Genomic DNA, 23,292 nt, shown 5'->3' with positions numbered 1-23,292 from the left:
AGCAATCAACACAACTTGACGTAGAGACACGATTGGCTAAAAAATACAACGGTTTTTGATACATCGGAAAATCAACCAAAAATCGGAGACTGGGCGAAACGCTCAAGGTCGCAGAGGTATAGGGAATCCCATAGCGAAAGCAACGGAACGATTGTAATATCATGGGGAACTCCGTTCCCATGACAAAACCCACGGTTCTACTCTCGTACCATGGAATCCCTTGTAACACTACCGTTATAACGGTAGAATAACTGGGTGTTTTTTATCTCGGTGTAGGTTGGTTTAAATAATTCCTTTTGAAAGGCGGGAGAATATTCAGGGCTCATTTTTGAATTTTTGTGTTACAACCGTAACATTTGTATAACGATCCTTGATCGGAGCCCATCGATACTGTGCCGTGAGCGTTCGATTTCCTTTAAACGCATCCGATTTTTCCCAGGTAAGCTGCACCACAACCAAATCCTTGAACCCCGAAACCATTTTGTAGAACAGTTTTCCCTCCCTGAAATTAATGTCCCTGAACATCCATAGCACACCAGTGTGAGTGGGGAAGAATACGAAGAAAAGGTCGTCCTTCCTCCTGATAGAGACGCTGGATATTCTGGAAGAGAACTCTCTTTGGCCGATCCGCCTCTCCTCGACTGAGGGGAAGAGATCCGGTCGCAATTTTGGAAACGCGTATAAGACTGAGGATAGTTCATCTTGCCTGGAAAAATCTATGTGCTTGAATAAGTGCCTGATGGATGACGTTAAGGAATCGAAGCTAGAATTGGTTATTTCAAAGACTTCCAGGGCCCTCAAGTAATGACTCGCGTCTTTTTTCAATGCCTCGTCTGTTTTGCCAAAATAATCGTCCAGCTCTTCCTGACATTTTACGCCCAGGAAGTCTACCTGAAATGATATCACAGAATACAGAAATTAAAGGAGGAATTAAAGCTCGCTTCAATAATATGGGTTACGCTCATCATATTGAAATTGGCTTTTTTAAAATTTGTATCTCGATTGAAGCGCTGCATGTAGTGAGAGCATTTCGTAGTTGCGGTGTCATAGGATCGATGCTAATGTTTCATCCACTTTATAGTTAAAGCAAATGCATGGAATTCTTCAACACTTTTACATTTTTCTCATGATTTTGCAATGCTGGTAACTAAAAATTCCAGAAAAGTCGCCCAATAACTTCCTCTCTTCCGAAACATAGGGACCGAGAAATGCCCCTCCTGCACCCAACACCTCAATTTTGCATGAAAGTAAATCAATGAGTCTCAGGATGTTATTATTTTGACACGTGGTATACGTTTTTGCCTACTCACCCAAATGAAGGAGAACAGTTTTCTATTGGCCGCTTGAAACCAGGCTCTATGGCACTTGTGTTAAAATACCTTTATTTCGATTCTCGCCTGAGACTCTACCTTTTTCTTCACAAAGGTTCCCGAGAGACTTATTTCTAAAATGAACAATAGATCTTGAAATGTATAACTATTTGTAATTTTTAGGAGAATTTTTTGATAACTAGGTTTACAAATTTGTTATTCGTTTTATCTTCTGTTTCGATCACGATCATCAGAATGACGAGGTCATCTAAAGCTCATGACCGCACTATAAACAAACTTATACGTGCTGATTTGCGAACACATATATTTTCATAGAATTGTATTGATAAGCGTTCCATTCTGCGCTCTATGTCAACATTCCCCCCCTTACAATCGACCATATTTTGCTTTCTTGCCCAAAAACCTATGCTACACGCATCAAATTTCTGAATTCCCTCCCTCATAACGTCCATCCTTTAAGCTGAGATGATCCAATGGTAGCCACCGAAATTTTAAAACTATTTAAGCAATTAAATTTAAAAATGTAAGGTTTCCTGCTGGTCCCCGACATAAATAGCCTGGTTGCTGATCGTCGTAAATCAAAATAACTAACTAACTTAGTTGAGACAAGGTTACAATAATTAATGACCGAGAACCATAATCGCGATCAATTTTGTTGTAATTATTCCGTACAAAATCGACTCGTAAAAAAAATTACCCACCATTAGTAAATGTAAAGTAAAAGGAAGGCACGGAAATATCTTAATTTTCAAATATACGTGCATAGTAGTTTGTATGCATTGTATTACACTAGACCGAATGGCAAACCATATGCTATTCACGAGAAACTATGAATAAAAATGGAAAATGGGTTCACTCAACATCCGAAGTCAAACAAAACAAATTGATGACCCATAAGAAAACTATTGAATAAAAATTATGTCTGAAGTTGTTCACAGCTGATAGGAGATAAGATTAAGTTCATCCTATTTACCCAAACTGATTGCGGTAAACGCACGGGTCGTAAGACAATGATGGAGTTTTTAAGCCATCGAGCGTAAAAAGTTCAGCTTAAAGCTGATATCTCACTACATGAGGAAAAAAGCTCACACACAAGCACAATTTTCCCTCAAGGAGATACGCTGTTTGGAGCAACACTAGTTACGTCCATTCAGGAAGGCATCTGCAGACGCGTTTTGCATTTGTTGGGCCAGTTCTAAGGGCAGCGCAGCCTCTTGAATTTCCTGCTACCACGCTTGTGCTTGTGTGAGCTTTTTCCTTCTGTAGTGAGATATCAGCTTTAAGCTGAACTTTTTGCGCACGATGGCTAAAAAACTCCATCATTGTCATCCTATTTAGTCCACTATGAATGAAATAGATTCTATTCACTTTGAGAATGTTAATACGTCTGTACGTTAAGGGTAAAAATATCTAACTTTTAACTCAAGATGATTGATCTAAATAAACCAAAAAATTAATACCCCTGAAATCAATAGAGCAGTAACCGGTAGTGCGTGGACTACAAAGACTTACACAAATGAACCAAAACCAAGTATTAGAGAAAGGATGAACAGTGTTGGCGTAGTGATAATTTGGTGCCTTCAAAACGAGTTTTGCTTGCAATTTTTATTACCATTAAAAATAGCCGCCACTTGGAACACATATCCTCATCGGTAGCCTTATGTAATTCACAATTCAAAATTAGAAGATGTTCCTACCAAAAAGTACAAGTCAGCTGAGATGGGTTGCGTCGCGGTTGGAAGGGTTTCCATGATGAGGTTCTTAGTAAAATTTGTCTCTGAAGGTGCCCAGTGAAAGTGGATCACCGTACACTGCTATGTAACCAGGCACGTGTTTTTCTTGTAATTGTAATGTATGTGTAGTATTGATGACTGCTGCTGAAGGGGATAAGAGCTCCGAGACACCTCTTTTTAAAGTTGGTCGAGCTACTGCTTTCTTCGTGACCAAAAGGAAAATCGGATGATTTTGGGCACCGGTATTGCCGCATTATTATGCAAAGTCGTGCCCCCTCACACTGGAAAAAACACATTGGATCTAGAGTCCAGACTCTTAAAAACATCGAAAAGAAAAAATACTCTTGATTCGATCAGATTTAAGCTTAGATCAAGAACCAAGCCTCTTAATTTGAGCGGATTTCCTTTTGATTTAAGCTTTAATCTGATTGAATCAAGAGTCCTTTTTTTTGCCAATGTTTTCAAGAGCCTGGACTCTAGATCCAATGTGTTTTTTTTTCTAGTGCACGTTGCAAAAATGAAAAAAAAAAAAAACAAAAAAAAAACGCTTGCAGCAGATTCTTTAGGATTTCAGGAGTGTTTTCGGTTGAATCAGAATAACTGATTATACAATTTTTAAAACAATAATTAAGACCCAAACTATTGCTTTTTTTTCACCTCTGTACAGATTTGGAGATATCGACATTAAATACGCCCAGGAAGTTCCAGTTCAATCGGATACCCCGAACGGAACCTCAGAAAGTGGGAGCCAGTTTCTGACGCCTCGCTCAGTTCGCTCCGTTCGCTCCGCTCGCTCCGAACCTGCTTGCCCCGTTCGACGCACAGTTTCAGGGGTTGCGCGTGACCTTGGAGCCTTTCTTCGATCGACACGGAAAAAATTAATGCCCACCGGATCGATTCAACATCATTTCTTCCACAAAATGATTGAAGGGATGCGCTCGCCGAGTCGGAGGTATGTAACCGTCAGTGGTGGATTCGGGGTGTCTGAGTGGGGGGCGCGTCCAATTTCGGCGCGAACAGCCCTATTCGACACAAAACTAATTTGATTTTTGGCACACCGCACATCGGCACAATGTGCCGAAAAGGGTAAAAACAATGGTCCAATTCGGCACACCGTAAATTTTGAAAGTTGAGGAAAGTTCTTGTACTTACGCGAAAACGCTCTCATTAAGTACCTCCGCGGCATTGGTCATCGCTTCGGGCCAATCTAGGTAAGTAAAATATTGAACTTTTGCCTAGAACGGATAAACTTCCAAAATGTTCGTGCCAAAAAGGGTGAGTTTTCTAACGATCAGTGCCGAATTGAGGCGTGAGTGCATGTGCCGAAAAGACCTCTTTCAACCCTCCGATTTTTACGTCGCTGTGCCGAAAAGGGTTGCGTCCATTGGGACGTGTGTCCATGGGAGTCCATTCCGGACTGATTATCAAATGTATATAGAGAGGGCTATAGAAAAAGAAGATAGGGAGAGAATGAAGCGATCCGATTGGTTGAAGCGGATGGTTGTTATCGACTGAGGGGGGAAAATGATTGCCGTTACTTAGTATATTTCTTATCTCCTTTGTCTATTGCTCCCACCAACAGCGGGCTGTGAGATTGATAGACAAAGCAGACATAGGGAGTTTGGAGCTATCCTATTGGTTGAAATGGGTGAGTCCTATAGACTAAGGGAGAAAATGATAGACTAATTATCGGGTCTCTCGTGGGTTGCCGTTAGTTAGTGTACTGCCTACCTTCTTTGTCCATTGCAACCACCCACTTCCACCGATAGGATCCCTCCATATCTCTTTTGTCTTCTTTGTCTATAGCTTTGTCAATTGATTTCAATAATCGACCCGCAGGATCGCTCCGATTTCCTTTTATTTTGTCAATACATTTTTCAATAATCAGCTCGCAGCTCAAACACTTCAAGGTTGCTTATTCAGGGAGGAAAATTACAATATTAAGTCGGTGAGGAGATGAGATTTTGAATTCCGTTTGCACGCTGGGTGTTAGGTTATTTTTCCTATATCAGGTTTCCCTAATACTTTCTTCCAACTAGTTTTTTGTCCCATTACAGTAAGTCCTACTAGTGAGATATCCCACTGGCTTTAGTCCTACGGGTGTTTGTCCCAATAATGATAGAAACGTAAACATGAGCAGAGCAGAGAGAAATTTTTCCTACCTGACCTCGCAACTTATATTGGTCTCTTGAAGACACTTTCACTAATAACCTATTATTTTATCACCTATGCTTTTCTGGTGAATTCACATTGAAAATTTTCCGTGAAATCCCTTTTTTAAATTAATTGTTTTTTTTTTTTCATTTACAGTCTTGTTTTCAGAAAATAATATTCTCTTACATCAATTAGTTTTGTTTAAATTTGTCGTTTTTTCCCAAAAAATCTTCCATCTACGTATTAATACGTTATTTATTTATTATTTTTTTAAATACTTTTTAATTTTTCAACAAAGCTCAATTCATCAACAATGCGCGGGGGGAGGGGGGGGGGGGTAAAAATTTAGCGCAAGGTGGTTATCAGTATTACATACAATCCAAACGGGGTGCACGCACGTACTGGCAGTGTATCAAGAAGAGCAAGAAGACAGACGGATGTTGGGGGCGAGGGGTAACGCAAGAAGACGCTCTGACTTTGCTGAAGACACCGTGAAAAAAGATTGGTAGAATTTACCATTCCGTCGCGCTGTATTTCACACAGCGTCAATTCTGAGTCAATTCTGCCAGAATAATGGGGGAAGAAAAGGGGAAATGCTCTTCCCTTCGTATTCGCTTCGATTCAAAACAAAGGGGAGCGCACGTATTTGAAGATACTAACGGGAATGGAAATCGTTCGGATTGGAATAAGGTTGCAAGAGCCAGAAACCATAAAAAGTGACTTCGAGAAATTAATGACCGGACAATTCAAATTTCCCGTAACCGATGTTAAATAAAAACGTTAATATCTTAGCTAGAAGTTGATTTCAGTAGTTTTTGATACAAGAATCATTTTCTACGTGAAATTCTGATGGAGTATCATGTATCAGGGTGCTTAAATTCGCACCTTGTCAAGTGGTCCGTTCAATCTAAAAGAGCAAACACAGAGAAGTTTCCTAACTTTTCTCGGGAAACATATTTTTTCGGAAGAAACAAGGCAACGTTGGAATGCTTATAGGGCGTCGAAACAAAACATGGACCTTTTAAGCCCCACCATCCGATACCGCGATTATTCTAACTCGAGTTCGAATAATCGCGCTGAACTCAGTGCGGCATGCGTCGGATGCATGTTAGTGCCTGCAACACTGAAGGAATACTTAACGCATTGCGCAAACAGTGCTGTCGGGATCGGCGCCGGTGCGGCGTGTCACGCATATTAGCGCCTACAAGACTGCATGGATACTTCTCGCATTGCGCCAGACGCAGTGTAGTCGATCAGTTGGCGTAAAAGGCATAAGCGCTTGCAAGACTGCAGGAATGCGCACTTTAATCGTAGTAATTTCTCAGTGTATAACCTTAGCGTCAGCACTAAACTTAGAAGAAGTTCGAGGGGGGGGGGGGAGTATGTTTGTATGTATGTTGGCAGGTCCCCCTCCCCTACTTTACATTAAAAATCATCGGTCATTCTATAACCTCATCAGGGTGTCTATTAAAACAGGCTGGCTAAAGATCAGTACTTTAAAAGTATCTTTTTAGCACATTCCCAAGAAGTTCAGTACCTCCTGAACAGAAAAAATCTGTACTTTTTTAGTACCTCCAATTGACGAAATTCGAAATATTTCAAAAATTTGAATTTCTCGCTCAAATGACAAATCATGACAAACATGACCAAATATGAAAAAAATTCCGGACCTCCTTGCGGAATTACCACACTTTTTCAATACTTCCGGACTGCCCTTAAAAACCAGTACTACTTCTGGACTTTCCGGAATTGTAGACACCCTGCTAATTCACTCGCGTCATTCACGATCAACCTCCATCATTCTCGTTTCCCCTTCTGTGTATTTTACGAGGAAAATCAGAATTGAAAAAGGTGAAAGTCACGAAATTCAAGTTTTCTTCTTTCATCTAAATTATTAGATTGAATCAAAATTTCTTCCGCCCTCTCAGATCGGAATTTCCGCACTTTTTCAATACTTCCGGACCGCCCTTAAAAAATTTGTACCATTTCTAGACTTTCCGAAAATTCCGGAATCGAAGACACCCTGCTAATTCACTGTCAACCTTCATCATTCTCGTTTCCCTTTCTGTGTATTTTACAAGGAAAATCAGAATTGAAAAAGGTGAAAGTCACGAAATTCAAGTTTTCTTCTTTCATCTAAATTATTAAATTGAATCAAAAATTCTTCCGCCCTCTTAGATCGGAATTTTCGTTCTTTTTCAATAATTCCGGACCGCCCTTAAAAAATCAGCACTATTTCTGGACTTCCCGAAAATTCCAGGATCGTAGACACCCTGCTAATTCACTCGCGTCATTCACGGTCAACCTCCATCATTTTCGTTTCCCCTTCTGTGTATTTTAAAAGGAAAATCAGCACTGGAAAAAACACATTGGATCTAGAGTCCAGGCTCTTAAAACATCGACAAGAAAAAGTACTCTTGATTCAATCAGAATCTAGCTTAAATCAAGAACCAAGCCTCTTAATTTAAGCGGATTTCGTTTTGATTCAAGCAAAAATCCGATTGAATCAAGAGTATTTTTTCTCATCAATGTTTTCAAGAGTCTGGACTCTAGATCCCAAGGTTTTTTTTCCAGTGAGAATTGCGAAGGAGATGAAAGTCACGAAATTCAAGTTTCCTTCTTTCATCTAAATGATTAAACCGAATCAAAATTCCTTGTGCCCTTTCAGATCCGGACCGCGGACGCCGCCGAAACTATTCTACGTGATGGAGAGCGCGCCGTGTCGCGGTGTGTTGCTGGCCGCCAGTCTCATCGGAGTGAGGTTGGAGCTGGAGTGGGTCGACCTCCGTAGCGAGGACGATAAGCGACAAAAACTGGGGGGGAAGAACCCTGCGGGACAGGTGCCTACCCTGGACGACAACGGCTACTACCTCAGCGAGAGCCGGGCCATCATCATGTACCTGGCCAACGAGTACATGGGCTCGGACGACTCGCTGTACCCCAGGGACGCCAAGAAACGCGGGCTCGTCGACAGGATGCTCTTCTTCGACATGGGCACGCTCTTCAAGAGTTTCGCCGACTACTACCTCCCGTTCATGTTTGCAGGTAAGTGATTATGGATGTCGCAGGCAAATAGTCAAATCAGGCATTTTGTCAAATATATATATAAAGTCGCTTTACAACGCACTCTGGCGTTCTACGACACCCAAACGCCACATATGCCTGTCTTCCCAGAGGTTATCGGGCAACTGACGCCGCAACATCTCTTCGTCAACGCCCTGCCGCCAACCCTTTACGGGACGTCCCCGTCGCCTCTTCCCAGGTGGTACCCAATCCAAAGCTTGTTTGGGCAACCAGGCCCGCCACAAGGGGGGGGATACTGGGTCCTTGGTACCGGGGCCCGGGCCCTGGAGGGGCCCGTGACGCAGGTGACAAACCACTACGAATTCATGTGTAACCCTTGTCTCGTAGGAAAAAGTGAAAAAATTACCCTAAAAATTCCGCAAAAGGTGAATAAAGTTTCAAAAACACGCTAGGGCACTATAAAAATTTTTCTTACTTTTTTAGAGATTTTCAAGATTTTGAGTATATGTAGAATGATATTTTTAGTAACTGTGTTTCATTTTCTTCCGTTGTCGGATGCTAAGAGGCTCCTTTCTGGGGATCCTCGACTTCAATGGCTTAACTCCCTTGCCATAGACGTACGAAAGGGGAGTCCAGGGGGGCCCGGCTCCCCATAGAATTGAAAATTATCATCTGCCCCCTCAAAAAAAATTTATAGATGTTTTGAATGCAACAATTCGAAAGTTCTTGGTGCTGAAAGTAAACAAAAAGGCGTAATTATTCTGCAGAAATTGATGGAAAATCTCCATCATAAGAGCTTCATAATGCGTCCAAATAGATTTAAAATTTCAAAATTTTCCGGGGGAGGCCTCCCGGACCCCCCCCCCCCCCCCTGTGCTAGGGGCCCGGGCCAGAAAATTGGTACCAGGGCCCGAGATGGGATGTGGCGGGCCTGTGGGCAACCTCTCCTCCGACATTCTTTGCACATGTCCATGCCGGCATAACTGCCTGGACATGACGTCGTGCACGATATTTTTCTCAACCTTCATCACCTGGCGAATTCTCTCATCACGGACACGGTCCCGTCTCGAAATGCCTGCAGATCGCCGCCAAAAATCCATTTCAGTTGCCCTCAACATTTCTTTTTTGTCAAATCTCTAGGCAAATAGTCAAATATGCTAACTTTCACGGAGAGAAAAACTTCGTGCGTGGGACCCGAAGTTTAGGTCATATGAATCTCTGAAGTTTTCGGATTGAGCATCCGAATACTTGAGGTCCAGCTGCTGAGGTTTGGATCACACATCTGAAACTTCAGTTCTTACATCTGAAGTACTTCCGTTTTCACATCCGAAAAACTTTGGTTCTCACATCTGAAGTACTTCAGATGTAAGAGCCGAAGCTTCAGATGTGTGATCCGAACCTCGACAGCTAGACCTGAAGTGTTCAGATGCTCAATCTGAAAACTTTAGGGATCCATATGACCTAAACTTCGGGTCCCACGCACGAGGGTTTTTTCTCCGTGTAGATTGAAATTCTGATTCTTTTCGTAATTTCAGACAAAATAATTCATTGCTCCAGCAAGAAAAATTTTCAGTCAAGATGTGCACCACACAATAAATAGTATTTTAAACGATTTTTAGCTCCTGAACAGATACTGATCTTGAAATTTTTAGCATGTCATAAAATACAGGATTTCCGGAATTTCAACATTTAAAAGTATGAGAAACAGTTGAAGAGGAGGAGACAAAAAGTGTTCGTAGGTTTGATGAGTTAGGTATTTATCCCAAAAGAGTGAAAAATCGTGAGCTCTTTGCCATGAATTCACAATATTTTGTGGACCGTCAAAATTTGACTACCTGCCTAGGCATTGGACTAAATGCTTCATTTCACTATTTGCCTGTGACATAGACACGGAAAAAAGTTGAGTAGCATTTACCATACTCTGGTTAAGAACGGCAAAATCAGACAGTATGGTAACTTCCACCAAAATTGTCACAATAAGGAAAATTATTGTTACTTTCACGATAATTTTGATGAGAGTTACCATACTCTCTGGTTGTGCCGTTTTTTAACAAGAATAATATGGTAAATGCGACCTTGTTAAAGTTAAGCAGTGTAACTTATAACCTCCCCCGGACAGTAGATCTCTACTATCGGGTAGCCTGGAAATGAAAGTTTAAAATTATTGTAAATAATTAAATAAATTCACTGAAAAAATCTTGGTCTATTTACTAAGAAAAGGGTGAAATTACCAAGAATTCAGGGTTCTACTTGATCCCAGTTTTTTCTCGGTAAAATTACCATTTATAGAATTTTACCGAGAAATCTCGGTAAAATTGTTGAACTTACTCGGTAATTTTACTGGACCTTGGTAAATATGCCAATATTTTTGATCGACTGCGGTAAAATTACCGGGATAAAATGGCAAAGTTACTGGGAATTGATTACCAATAAAAGTGGTATTCTTACCTGAAAAAAACAGTAAAAATACCGGTTTTTAGGTAAAGTTACCAGTCTGTCTTGGTAAAATTACCAATAATTGGTAAAAAAAGTGAGATTGAAAAGGTACCAACGGACATTGGTAAAAACGCCGAGAATTTTCTTTCAGTGAATAAAGGCAGATGATGATGATTCTTATTATTACATTATTACATGTTTGAAGGTGCCATTCCAACCCAAAGAAAGCTGGACGATGTCAAAAAGGCATTCGCGGTTTTCGACAAGATGTTGGCGGGTAGCGACTACGCTGCTGGTGACGCGATTACTATAGCTGATGCTGCTCTGGCGGCGACGGTGTCGACAATCGAAGTGGTTGAAGTGCTCAAAATCGAAAACTATCCGAACGTGTGGGCATGGTATGGTCGTTGTAAGGAGGCTCTGCCAGATTACGAACGGGCCAATCCTGCCGTGGAGTTCGAGAAATTCGCTATTGCTCTCATTACCGAACGTAAGAAGAGAGCGCAATCGCGGGGACAATGCGAGAGTCATAGTCTCATATCATTTCGATTCTTTAAGTACCTGTTTCAGAAAAAAAAAAAATAGTTCCAATTGAATTGGTATTCACTTTGTCTGTAATCGCATACATCTTTTTTCCAGAAACAACCGCTGTTTTAAATGTTCAAATATGGGCTCATAAGTTATTTTTAAGATTTCACAGAGAGAACTGATGAGAAGAAAAGGCTCTGGTGATATGTCTGTAGTCGCACCCATCTTTTTTCAGGGCAACTGCTGTTTTAAATGTTCAAATATGGGCTCGTAAATTATTTTTAAGATTTTAAAGAAAGGATGGATGAGGGAAAAGGGCTCAAGTGGGGGGAAAGACTATCAGTGGCCTGCATAAAAACTTGAATCAGAGGGGAGCGAAGGAAATTAATGTTCCGATGAAAATTCCAATGATATCGCTATTGAAAAAAAAGCTGCTTGTATCCAAAATTGGATTAATTTTTTCAGGTTTTTCAAGCCTGCAATTGCATTTGTTGCGTCGCCGTTACCATACAAATGCAATTTTTGAGCATCTTTCTAGTATATATTATTGTATAGGCTTAAGCGGCATTAGCATTGACTTTGTTCCGTACATTTTCTACCTTGTCATCAATTTTAGGTCGAGATATCTTTCATTTCACATTATGTGTGGTATTTTATCATTTCAGTTTCTGTCATAAAACTATGTGTGTTTCTGTAAGTCAATTGCATTGTTTCTTACGGTATTATTGCACTAGCTCAGTTCCTCATCAAAAGAATGGAAATTGAAGATAGCTTAACGTTTGGAAATAATAGATGAATTAACAGCATCCATTTGTTTTCCAAGAACGATTATGCGTTCAAATTTTCAGAATTGGCTTTTACATTTCAGCTTGTAAATTGTTTTTAGGATTGCAGTATGAGAGTGGATCAGGGAAATAAGCCCCGGTGGGGAAATGACTATTAGTGGATATCATTAAATCTTGACAGTGCAAATCGCAGGAAAGTGAGGGAATTCATTATTCAGACTAAGATTTCGATGATTTTGAAATTGAAATCTTGATTCAGAGTTCGTGACCTAGTTTTATGAGCGAGAACGGTGCACTGATATGAAGCAATAACAAGGAAAACTCATTCCAAAATACTTTGGAAATTCGAATAAAAGTCCGCGATAGGTTTTTTATTTAGTCGAGTTTAGAGCGTGGGCGATCCACTCAATTATGTACTTTTTAATTAATAAACTTATTTTACATCATGTTACGCTGGCTTTATCTAATGATCTAATATCCTAAAGTTTTGTTTCCCCGTACATGAATATGGTTTAAATTCCAAGAGTTAGATTAAAAAAGCAGAGAGTTACCATGAAACTTATCTTGTACACCTTGAACTATACCTATTGCCAGGGCCGGATTTAAAAGGTGGCCACATGGGCCGCGGCTCATGGCGGCAAATTTTGCAATTTTTTTAAAATATAGGTATAATAAAAATTACCAACGAGAAAAGGCGACAAAATCTTTAATTTTGTCGTTTTACGGTGACCTTTAATTAGTGGAGTTACATGTATAAGAGAAACCAAACACGGAATTTGGCCTGGAACGGCGCGGCGCAGCTGGATCAATGATGACGAGGACTTGAGATGAAAAGGAGAAGCCCTCGGCGCGGCGGTCGGCATGTAACACATATTAGCGCCTACAAGACTGCATGAATACCTCACGCATTGCGTCAAATACGGTGCGGTCACTGCAATCAGCGTGAAACGCATAGCGCTTACAAGACTGAAGGAATACTTCATGCATTGCGCCAAACATGGTGCGATCAACGCGGCGCGGCGCGGCGGCGGTGGAAGTTAAAATTATTCAACCAGATTCATGTTTGTTCTTTCATAATGTTTTCGATCATTTCTTTTAAATAGAAGGCCTTTTCTACACGAAGGTAGGTTTACAGAACTTAACTTTCGCGCCAAGTTCCGTGAATTTTTGCTAGTAGTGTTGACAGGGCTTCCGCAAAAAATATGTCCAACACGAGTAAACGCGTCTTATGCATCCCTCTCCCTCCGGCACGTTCACTTGATGGTTTTTATTGAAATTTCAAAACGAATCAGAAGGGAACGGTAAAATACAGGCGGCCCATGGGCGGCAAGTAGGTAAATCCGGCCCTGCCTATTGAACCTATATAATGTACTTACAACATTCGTACGTACTAAGTGATATCATGTACCTCCGTTGTAAATCATGAGAAAACTTGAAGATAGTACGATAGATATGCAAGAGGTCGTAAACGTTTAGTTATGTTAATACGTCCAAACTTGAACATTTTTCTCGAAAACTCCGTTTTTTGCTTTCAAACTTTCAGTTGCTCCTAAGAAGTTAACCCTTGGAATTTTTAGGGTGTTCGTGCAAAATATTGCAGGATTAAGTAATTAAATCTGAGGTAAAATTATCACATTTCTTTTTATTATTCCATCTTACTCTAGCGTAACTCCGTCACAATTTTAAGGAACACAGTTTCAAAACATTATTCGGAGAACATTGTTATATTCATATGAGTATTTTGAAGCAGGTCACTAGAAGGAGGATAATTATGGAGTATGATGATCGGGAGGCAAAATTGTGTGATTGTGCGATAGAGCTGAGAACCAGACCAGAGAAAGGCCTCATTCTGATGCATTTACTCTCGTCCGAGTCAAATGTTTTCACTTTATCTCTGAAAAATAAAAATAATTTACTCAATATACATATACAATTAACACAATGACTTATAAGCCATTAATACCTATACAGCATACGGATTGGGTTGTTTTTTCTGATATTGCGTTTGATCATAAAAACGAATAATAAAAGGAGAATTTAAAATGAGGCAGATCCGACAAAAATGCTTAGGCCCAGCAAAAAACGTAGCCAAAATTCGTCATTTCCTGGACGAAGGAATATAACTACATTCCAATGTTGTTAATTTGACCAAAAAATTCAATTTTCTTTTTACAAAAATGCACCTGTGCGATTTTTGTCAAACATTTTTCTGACTTTCGGACGAGATCAAATGAAAAATCAATGATATTTTCAGTTAGAAATGTCCAAGATTCCTCGGCTAGAGTTGCGATTTATTAGAAGAAATTTGGCAACATAGAAATGTAGTTATGTTTTTCCGTGGTAGAGGCGACAAATTAAACGACATCATTCTTGATTTATGAAAAAAATGTTTCTGCTTATTGGCGGGAAATTTAAACGCAACCATGTTTACGCCATGCACTAAATACGAGGAAAGATTGAGAGTAAAACGGAGGATATTACTGAGGAGAACAATTAGTTACAATCTTTGCTGTAGAATATCAAGTAATGAAATTGAGAAATCACTTATACGTGTGGCCTCTAAAATTGTCATTGAAGTTTTAGGAGACCACTTCAAAAAGCTGAGATCATGATGTTGGAGTAGGGATGCGAAAACTTCATTGCTACGTACACGGATCTTTTTGGAGGAATACTGAAAGTTCAAAACAAAATCCAATACCCAATTGTTTCCTGTCAAAGGCGATCGCTGGACACGATAAAAGTTTTTGAGTCAAGTATGAAAGAAATTGTTGTCGTTGGTTCATTTACAGTCAGTTGGTTTTGTCGGTCTCCTGAGGTGTAATGTTTGTAGCGCTGGGGCTCTGTAATGAGGAGGTCCCTGGTTCGATTTCCGGCCAGGCGACCCGAGTTTGACGGTCTCAAACAACGGTTGCCTCGAGCTGGTACAAAGTAGGGACGGAGGGGGTAGGGCTCTAAGTGGCAGCGCAGGATTACCACTTGTGTGGTAGTTGAAGTGGTGAAAAAAAAACAAAAACAAGCAGTGAACTCCAACACAATGTGTTGATAAGGCGCGTCATTAACTCACACATATCAACCCCTTTAGTTTTCATTTACAGAGATTTCAAAATAGGCAAGTAGCACAACAAGAGAATTCATACGATCCAACTCTTCGACGACGCACTTTGACGAGACCGTGTATTGTGAATGTAGAAAGCCATTCGAACGAGTTTAAGTTTTGGGCGCTTCTGGGTACCAGATGCGCCCTTTCCAACCGTTCGACTCCCCCGATGTAACATGTACTATACTACATGCCCTTTTGCCTTATGGGTAATGACGCCATTCTGGTACACCCGGGAAAATTTGATTTTTTTCTGCATCTGGTATTCGTAAAAGTTTTCGTGAAATGTTTTGCTTTTAAGCATAACAATCTCGCACGAACGTATTACCTGGTTAAAGTATTTTAGGGCCTCCTTATGCTTTAAATACTTATATCCGAGGCAGTACTTTCAGATCGATTTGAAAATATTACGAACAGTCACGTGATCTCTTCATTTTAGTGACGTATTACTGTGCTACTTTGTGATTGGTTCATTTTATTGGCGCAGCATCGACACGTCAGCTGTTTGCGGCATTGAGCGGAAGGTTTAAGGTTATGTCATGGACCATGAGAATGAATAAGAACCCCCAACTCCAGTTAGCGGAGACATTAGCGCTGCCTATATTTTCATCCATGGCCGATGTCACCGCCGGCCGGCCGGTCCCTCTCTTCCCCGCGACCCGCGCTTCCCCACCCCCTGGCTGAACTCCTCTTCACGCGGCCCCGCTCCCCCGCGACCTGCGCGCCCTACCTCGCGGCGTCGCGACGCCGCTGTCCGCTAGATCGCGTTGACGCACCAGCTTTAGAGGTTCCGCCGCTCTTTCCCGTCGTCTGATTTACAGTGGATCCTTTATGTTACCATTTCCCACCAACTAATATTCGTCACAAAGTGCTTGTGGTAAGTTTCAGATTTTCGCGGTCGATCTGTAGTTATGAAGGGTTTTGCTGTTAAAGAATCCCACTTCTAATTCCAGCTTCGTCAGCCTTCGGGTACATAAGTTGGTAGTAATATGCTTTGTCAAAGAAGCGCCCTTCAACGCTTGGGCGTTGGAACTACTTGTTTTGATCTGCCCCCAGCAATATCTTATCAGATTCTTGAAGAAAAGTGCTACGGAATAATTTAAGCGAAGAAAGGAAAAGTTCTGTCGAACTCCTGAAAGATACAGTCGATTTAAAGGTATTTTTGGGGCTAAAATATCCAAATCACCGGTACCTATTATAAATCCCGATATATTATTGAAAAGAAATTGACTCGATATAAATGTAATTGCATTAAATATGTCTTGATTTTGTTATTTTAAACGTATTTCCATGCAAAGAAGTTCAACCATGTCCATGCTTTATTCATTCATGAATTGAAAGTAAGCAATCTACATCCTGAAAATCTACCGATTTGCCGTAAAAATTGCAGAAACTTGATATACTAGGTCGATGCACTCACTCGTTGAATTTACCAACCAATTTCGTGGGGGGTGCAAATATATAAAAATCAATATGCTATAGTCATTTTGGGTACATTTATTTATTTTCATGAAACAATAATAATTTCAATCCCGAAAAACCATCAATTTTCCGTATAAAATCGAAAAAATCGAGATGTGTCGACTCCCTGACGTGAAAATTAGATTCTACGTGTAAAAATACTTACACATGGATATGCTGAACAGAAACCATGTGTGGACACAATTAGGATACATAGCCCCAGAATACTTTTAAAGCGCCTTTACTTTCCAGAATCTTGACGGAATTTTTTTTTGGCTTAAACGACTCAAGAGACACTGTAGTTAAAAAATATAAGGAATTTTCGATTTTGACACAAAAAAAAAAATTTTCGTTCAGGCACACCATGTATTGTATGGTGTATTGCGCTGGCATTCAATCCTTGCCTTCAGATCAAAATTCTTACAAGGAAGCCCCTTGCAAGAGGCGAATTTTTTGTAATTTCTCCCAATTTTTTCTTCGTTATATAGTTGAATTGCTTGCCAAATTCTGAGGTCAATTATATTTAATTGTAATTTATACATTTCTTTTTTCCCCTTCATTTTATTTTTTGTTTGGAGAAGTTTCGTTGATTTCTTCGGATTTCGAATACTGTAACTTCTCTTCTATTCGGCCGATTTTTATGAATGAGACCTCTTTCAATTCGTCTTTGAACGGAGAGTAAGGAAAAAATTGTTAAGTACTCGCGAAACAATTCTTTCGAAAATTTGATGGATCCCAGCGTGACGGTGAAATGGGAAATCGAGTGAAAGTAATTAGGTCTGACTGTGACGAGGACCGCGAGGGTCGCCTTTTGTTCTTCAGCTGGGAAGCGACGCGGCGAACCGAGCCAGGACCGGGACACTACCTGGGTTTTGTGCCTGCCTGAGCACTGTTTTGGCCTGATAGGGGAGTGAATTTCTGTATGGGCCACGGTTAGCACATGGTCTAATGAGTCTCGAGGCTCATCACAGATTGCACTTGCCACTATCCTGCTGGCCCCGGCTATCAGAGCAAGGAGTACCAAATTTTGAAAATCATAACTAAGTTGTGGAGATCCGTCAAAGCAACGTTTTAAACAAAACGAAGAAGTGAAATTCTCATTCAACGAGTGCCGACCTGATCAGCCATCCTCGAATCAGTTCGCTTGCTTCTGCTTATATATGCATATTTTAAATCAGCGCGTCGCATTCTAAGGTTTTTTCAAAAAAAAACCAAGTAACGCAGACTCTTGGTATTCATTACACATAAACTAGAGACCCCCAAAATGAGAAACAACTTTAAATCATAATTATTGACGGATAAATAAACTTTTTACACGCTTTGGAAAATCTCAGAAGTTCGCGGTAGTCACTTTTCGGCAAGGAACTAAGGGACTCGGTTATTGTATCGAGTGGGGGGTCGAAACGATCGCAAGGGCGGTATACTACGTATACGCGCCAACAAACAGAGATCTCAAAAATACATGATATGTGAACATTAAGTTTGATAACATACCCGATTCCTAGACCGGAGTTGATGCTGCTCGTGTGAACATACATTATTTCCGGTAAATGGTTTGCTGAGTATTTGGCACAAACTTCCTCAGTTTCTGATCCAATGTTCATTAGGACTGCTATTTTTTCGGTATCGATTGACCTAAAATTATGAAAAACACGTGAGATTCTATCGGAGGGCCAGAGGCGGAGGCCCGCCCGAAGTTCTGGTGCCTGGTTCTGGTTGATTTATTTTGCGAGGAATGATCTGTATACTTGTAAAGGATGCCTGTCATTCTTAATACGTTCAATTTCGTATACATATAATACTGTGCAACACCTCTGTTGTGAAATAGTTGCTCCAGGTGCCGCCGCACGGCAGGTGGGCGGCCAGTGCGAAATGCGCATTGGCGCCTACAAACCAAAGTGGATACTTCAAGCATTGTGCAATGCGTGAAGTATCCACTTAGGTTTGTAGGCGCCAGTGAACCTCACGCGCTGCCAGCACGCCACTCCGCCGAACCTTGCTGCCACGACAGGCGAGAATTTTGCACCATTTTCTATTGAAAAGCACGAGGGTACTCATTTAATCCCAAAAATTGTCAACCCACTCAATCTGGAATGTAATTCGGAGGACAATTTTCATTCTCTCCCTGAAACAGACTGGCAACCGCCCTTTGCACAAGAAAGAAATATCTTTGATTCGTCATCAGTTCCCGTAGGAATTCCATAAATGTAATTATTTCACCGAACGCTGCACGAACCATCGAATGTAATTTGAAGAATTACACTAAAGGTACTTTTGAACTGCTCTTTTAGCTTAAAGCCGTCGCAGTCATGGCGAAGAAAATTTTCAGCCCAACTAAAATGGTACGTGTTGCCAAATACAATTGAGTGATGCTAAGAAGCACAAAACAGGACTCAGTTCACATTTTCAAAGGATGCGATTTTAGAGCTGTAGATCCAACACTTTCAAAGCTATTCAAACCTTTCAGGCATGACAATACTTAGAGATTACGCGAGAGGCGCAGTAATTAAGGATCAGAGTGAATAGTTGATGATGAATTAGGATCTAACCTCGTGAACATGTAGACCCAGTCTTTAGGGACGTAAGTGTTCAGATCTCCATATCGAATAACGTGCGTTCTCCTCAATGCTACGAGGCGTTTGTAAATGTTGAGATGACTTCCGTGATCCCGTCTTTGAGCCTCCACGTTAGTCTCCCAGTAGTTAGGATTCACCGGTAGCCAAGGTTTCTTCGCCGTTGTGAATCCTGTAAAACGTTGAAAATAATGCGATACAATGGAAAATGAGGTGTGTACATGTTTGAATATCACTCTTCTCAAAAATCGCCTGAATTTCCTGAAATCGGTAACAGGGGCTAGACCGAATGTTTTTAATTTGCTGATTAACAGGAAACTTTCTTCAGGTTTGGTTGGAATACAAGAAAACTAAACTCCGTCGCTGCCTCGTATACAGAGGCAGAATACATGGCCGTATTCGAAGGGGTTAGGGAGGCTCTCTGGCTGAAGACATTACTGTGTAGCGTAAATTTGGCAATACAACGGCCAATTACTATCTATAAGGAAAATAACGGTTGTATCAACATTGCTAACAATTTATCTAGTCACAAAAGATCGAAGCACATCGATGTCAAATATCACTTTTCCCGAGAGCAAGTTAGAGAAAATACTATTGTACCTACTTCATCATTTGTCCACAGGTGATCAGCCAGCAGATTCGCTCACGAAGCTACTACCAACTCCGACCTTTTTGAAATTCAGAGCTGAATTGGGGCTCCAATTAGCTGGTAGCAAGTGAAAGATTTGATGAGGTTTTCATCTAGGTTACCCTTATCCTAGGAATGAATGTTGGATCTATTTGTTTTTCTTCCCAGTTATTCACAAGTTAATTTAAATAAATTTTTTATGACGTTTCACACCACTATCATTGTAGTGAAAATTGTATAAAAGCTCAGTATTTGATTTGATTCCAAAATGAATGAAAATTACCGGCATTCCTAGTATCGTCCCACATCATGGGGCCCCTTGGACCATCCCGGGTCCCGGTCCTGCCGTTGCCCTGGTTCCCGGGGTCCTGGCGTTGCTCCTTCCTCGGCTTGATATCCTGCATGCCGAGCTCACTCCCGTAATATATACTCGCCACTCCCGGCAAAAGCAAGGCCAACATGTTCCACGCGTCCACGCTCTCCGGTTGGTATCTCGAGCTGACTCTGTTGTTGTCGTGGTTATCTAACTGAATAACACACACAAATCCATTCAGAAAATATTTCAACAAAATCTTAATATACCATTGTTAAAGCACTGCTGAAAGTGTAGTGCAACACAAGTCGAGCCTAACACAAGTAGTTCTTCCCTTAATGACGGAATGTAACTTGATGGTATCTGGAGCTGGCTCTGTTGTTGTCGTGGTTATCTGACTGAAATACACACATCAATTCAGAAAATGTTCAACAAAATCTAAATATGTTATTGTCAAAGCACTGCTGAAAGGTTAGTGCAACACAAGTCTAATCTGACACGAATAGTTCTTCCCCTAGCGACGGAACGGAATTATATTCCACAGCACCATGCAAATTCACGGAAAAAGAGGTAGGAGTTAAGTCCGAACTTTAAATTAATAAATTAGGTTACTAACCGAAATATTGCGATACTACCCCCAGTTGAGTAGCGAGACTACCACAATTAATTGGAAATGTTCATATCACCCAAAAACTTGGGGTCGTACCACAATTTCAGGGTTTCGTACCACATCCCTGACCCTTCTGCCTTCCTTGTTGAACCAAACGATTCAATTTTTACAAGGAGTAGAGTATGTGATTTTTACGAAAAATTTGGTTGATTTTTGCTTGTGATTCAAAGATAAATGTGTGAATATTTTCAAGTGAATACTCAAAACAGCTTCCTTACAAAAATCCAATTCGTGATGAGGGAAATTTTGCTGTGTTACATTCTGTTGTCAGAGGAGCGACAAAAAATTTCATGATTTCTTGGGAACAACTTTGTCTGAAGGCAGGTCGGTGGTTTCAAACTGACTAAATATTACTTCTTTCCGTTTGATTACTTTGATTACATTTTTCAATAAGGAACCACTATTTCTGGCCCATTTCAGAAATATCATAAAAGTCATCGGTTTCCCTATTCAGATATGTGCTTTCATGGGGGAGCCAGACATGAGGGTTCCTTATTGCAAAATGTAATCAAGTTGTGCGAGAAATAAAAGTTAATTAAAAATCGAGACAGTTTGGTTAATCTTGACGTGGATGGATCAAAATTAATCTCGTACAATGTGTAACATCACTTTTTTGCGTGGGGTTGTGGAAGGTTTGCTTCAGTGGTCTGGCATCCTTTGCGATATACCGATTAATTTGATATTTAAACCTTTGGAAATGATCAACAAACAGGGTATCGGACACCTTGATACTCAATTCTTTACTATAACTTCAATCGAATAAGGATTAATCGATAATCGAACATTCACACCTCGCCACTGGTTTGCTTGAAACTTCATCTCAGGTGCGACGCTTCAGGAAAACACGAATTTTTGGGGTTGCTAATTTATGTGCATTTCCGCAAATTATATTGATTTGATTTATCCTCTACTAACCACCCAATTGTAATTAGGAGCTGGAAAAACGTCTGTCATATTATGGATCCAAATGTCCAACTCTGGAGCGTTTGCCTCGAAATCCATCCAAGCCAGCCGGACGTAAAAGGAGATTTGGGCACCAGGAATAGTTTCATTCCCTAGATGACTTCTAAGAAGAATAGGCCAACCGTAGTCCTCAATGCAAAGTAACCTGTAACCCAATTTACTCAATAGTAACTATCAGATGAAAAAAAAAATCAACATTTGGGACATCATCAAAGAGACACTTTCATGATGAAATGACTTGGCGACGATGGTAAATATTGAAGTAATTAAAAACTGGAAAATACTGTAAGTAATCCATCTCCATGACAACATCACTTTTTTCCGGGGAGGTTCAGTTCATTATTCAACACAATTAGAGTTTTCTTCAATCTCATTGTATCATCATCATGGAGATGCAACAACCCGTTAGGTAAAATCAGCCATTAGTTCATGCCATTTCACGATGATATCATACTATTTGAACACATGAAAGCTGGTGTTGCCTATATTGAAAATTGAAGGCGAACTGATCGGCGTATTCTCACTTTGCAGAGTGTAAGTCGGAAAATCCAACTCCGAGACAGACTGTATATTAGTTTAATTGCGTAGAACGCGCTGATGATTATGCAAATTTCAGGTTAGATAATTTTGTAAATTTAGTCTTTTTCATAACATTTCCTGAATTTTCCCTGGCCTGGTGATACTCTCTGATAATTCTCGGTTTAATGGACGTATAGTTACACTTATCTTAGATATCTCGACCTACCGTGTTTGGCCATCTTTTTTGGAGTAATCATCTAGCATAGCTCGCCACGATTTGACGAGACCTGAATTTTCCGGTTGACTGATGGTGTAAATGTGATCAAGAGTCACGTAATCAGTTTCGTCTCCTCTCGCCTCCCTGACGAATGGCTCGTCCAGGAAGTGCTCTTCCTCGTAAACGTAGCCGAGAGCATCGACTCTGAAACCGTCCACGCCCAAATCCAGCCAGAATTTCAGCACATTCTGTAATAAGTCGCAAAATCGTTTTCATTGTCAACTGCAGACTATTGTTTCCTAAGAGTCGGGAATTCGTTTCGTAATCAGCGCTGAATAAAAATGTCAAGATCTTAGTTAAGAGTTAAAATCAGTAAATTTTGTGGCGGAAATTGTATTCTACGTGCAATTTGGAACAGGCGACAAGTATCGGAATGCTTATATTCGTGCCTTGTTTGCGGCCTATGACACGATACGTACGGGCTGAAAAGACTTCAACGCGAAATAGGAAAAACAACTGGATTCCCTGTAACCATTGTAAAGCATTAGCTTCAGGGAGTTCACGATTGCTGAACGTCTCATAGCCACAGCTCAATTACCTCATTGGAACTCTGTGTAGGAACCTGTTCTCATGATTTCTTTGTAGTTTACTCCAGCTTAGCACTGAATTCTCTAACTGTCATAGTAGGTACTACTTTAGACTTAAGATTAATGTAAAATCTGCATGTTAACGGCGGAAAAATGAAGATTTCATAACAGGGTCTATTTTTCCTGGCTTATCCATTTGTTGATAAAAGAAACTGAGACAAATATTATCAAACTTATCACCGATTTGTGTCAAATAACGGTTTTTCAAATCGA

At 40.5% G+C, this 23,292-nt stretch overlaps 3 protein-coding genes across 5 annotated transcripts in view; 1 reads left to right on the top strand and 2 right to left on the bottom strand.

The window, feature by feature from the left end:
• Positions 1–309: 309 nt before the first annotated feature.
• LOC109032716 (uncharacterized) lies at positions 310–2,245 on the bottom strand. The gene is made up of 2 exons (XM_019044984.2): positions 2,033–2,245; positions 310–891 (listed from the first exon to the last, which is right to left on the bottom strand). Exons 1-2 carry the CDS (start codon positions 2,093–2,095, stop codon positions 316–318), a joined length of 639 nt encoding a protein of 212 aa, XP_018900529.2. The 5' UTR covers positions 2,096–2,245; the 3' UTR covers positions 310–315.
• Positions 2,246–3,737: 1,492 nt separating this feature from the next.
• On the top strand, positions 3,738–17,086 carry LOC109032656 (glutathione S-transferase 1-1-like). 2 transcript variants are annotated; one of them, XM_072302094.1, is made up of 3 exons: positions 3,738–4,016; positions 7,887–8,263; positions 10,884–12,438. In XM_072302094.1, exons 1-3 carry the CDS (start codon positions 3,946–3,948, stop codon positions 11,261–11,263), a joined length of 828 nt encoding a protein of 275 aa, XP_072158195.1. In that variant the 5' UTR covers positions 3,738–3,945; the 3' UTR covers positions 11,264–12,438. The 2 variants fall into 2 exon arrangements, with proteins under 2 accessions (XP_072158195.1, XP_072158196.1); XM_072302095.1 differs by lacking the exon at positions 3,738–4,016 and adding an exon at positions 15,576–17,086 and having other exon boundaries at positions 7,849–8,263; positions 10,884–11,168.
• Positions 13,614–23,292, bottom strand: part of LOC109032711 (maltase A3) — a 21,568-nt gene continuing 11,889 nt past the window's right edge. For both annotated transcript variants that reach the window (XM_019044976.2, XM_072302093.1), the window contains exons 6-11: positions 22,442–22,680; positions 21,649–21,841; positions 20,034–20,277; positions 19,099–19,294; positions 18,044–18,184; positions 13,614–13,885 (exon numbers count right to left, since the gene is read on the bottom strand). In XM_019044976.2, coding sequence (XP_018900521.2) covers positions 13,720–13,885; positions 18,044–18,184; positions 19,099–19,294; positions 20,034–20,277; positions 21,649–21,841; positions 22,442–22,680 — 1,179 coding nt within the window. In that variant the 3' untranslated portion in view covers positions 13,614–13,719. The remainder of the gene's footprint in view (positions 13,886–18,043; positions 18,185–19,098; positions 19,295–20,033; positions 20,278–21,648; positions 21,842–22,441; positions 22,681–23,292) is intronic.

This window comes from Bemisia tabaci, chromosome 7 (assembly GCF_918797505.1).
Source record: "Bemisia tabaci chromosome 7, PGI_BMITA_v3".
NCBI lineage: Eukaryota > Metazoa > Arthropoda > Insecta > Hemiptera > Aleyrodidae > Bemisia > Bemisia tabaci.
The sequence above is the reverse complement of the archived record's forward strand: the minus strand, read 5'-3'. Positions and strand labels throughout refer to the sequence as shown.

What these genes read in the sequence shown, in the direction of transcription:
- LOC109032716 (XM_019044984.2), bottom strand. Translation starts at nt 2,095, where the DNA reads ATGCACGTATATTTGAAAATTAAGATATTTCCGTGCCTTCCTTTTACT. An exon ending in TTACTTTACATTTACTAATG is followed by an intron (nt 892 to 2,032) that starts GTGGGTAATTTT and finishes ATATCATTTCAG; the next exon opens with GTAGACTTCCTGGGCGTAAA.
- LOC109032656 (XM_072302095.1), top strand. Translation starts at nt 7,849, where the DNA reads ATGATTAAACCGAATCAAAATTCCTTGTGCCCTTTCAGATCCGGACCG. An exon ending in CCTCCCGTTCATGTTTGCAG is followed by an intron (nt 8,264 to 10,883) that starts GTAAGTGATTAT and finishes ACATGTTTGAAG; the next exon opens with GTGCCATTCCAACCCAAAGA. An exon ending in TATTGCTCTCATTACCGAAC is followed by an intron (nt 11,169 to 15,575) that starts GTAAGAAGAGAG and finishes TTATTGGCGCAG; the next exon opens with CATCGACACGTCAGCTGTTT.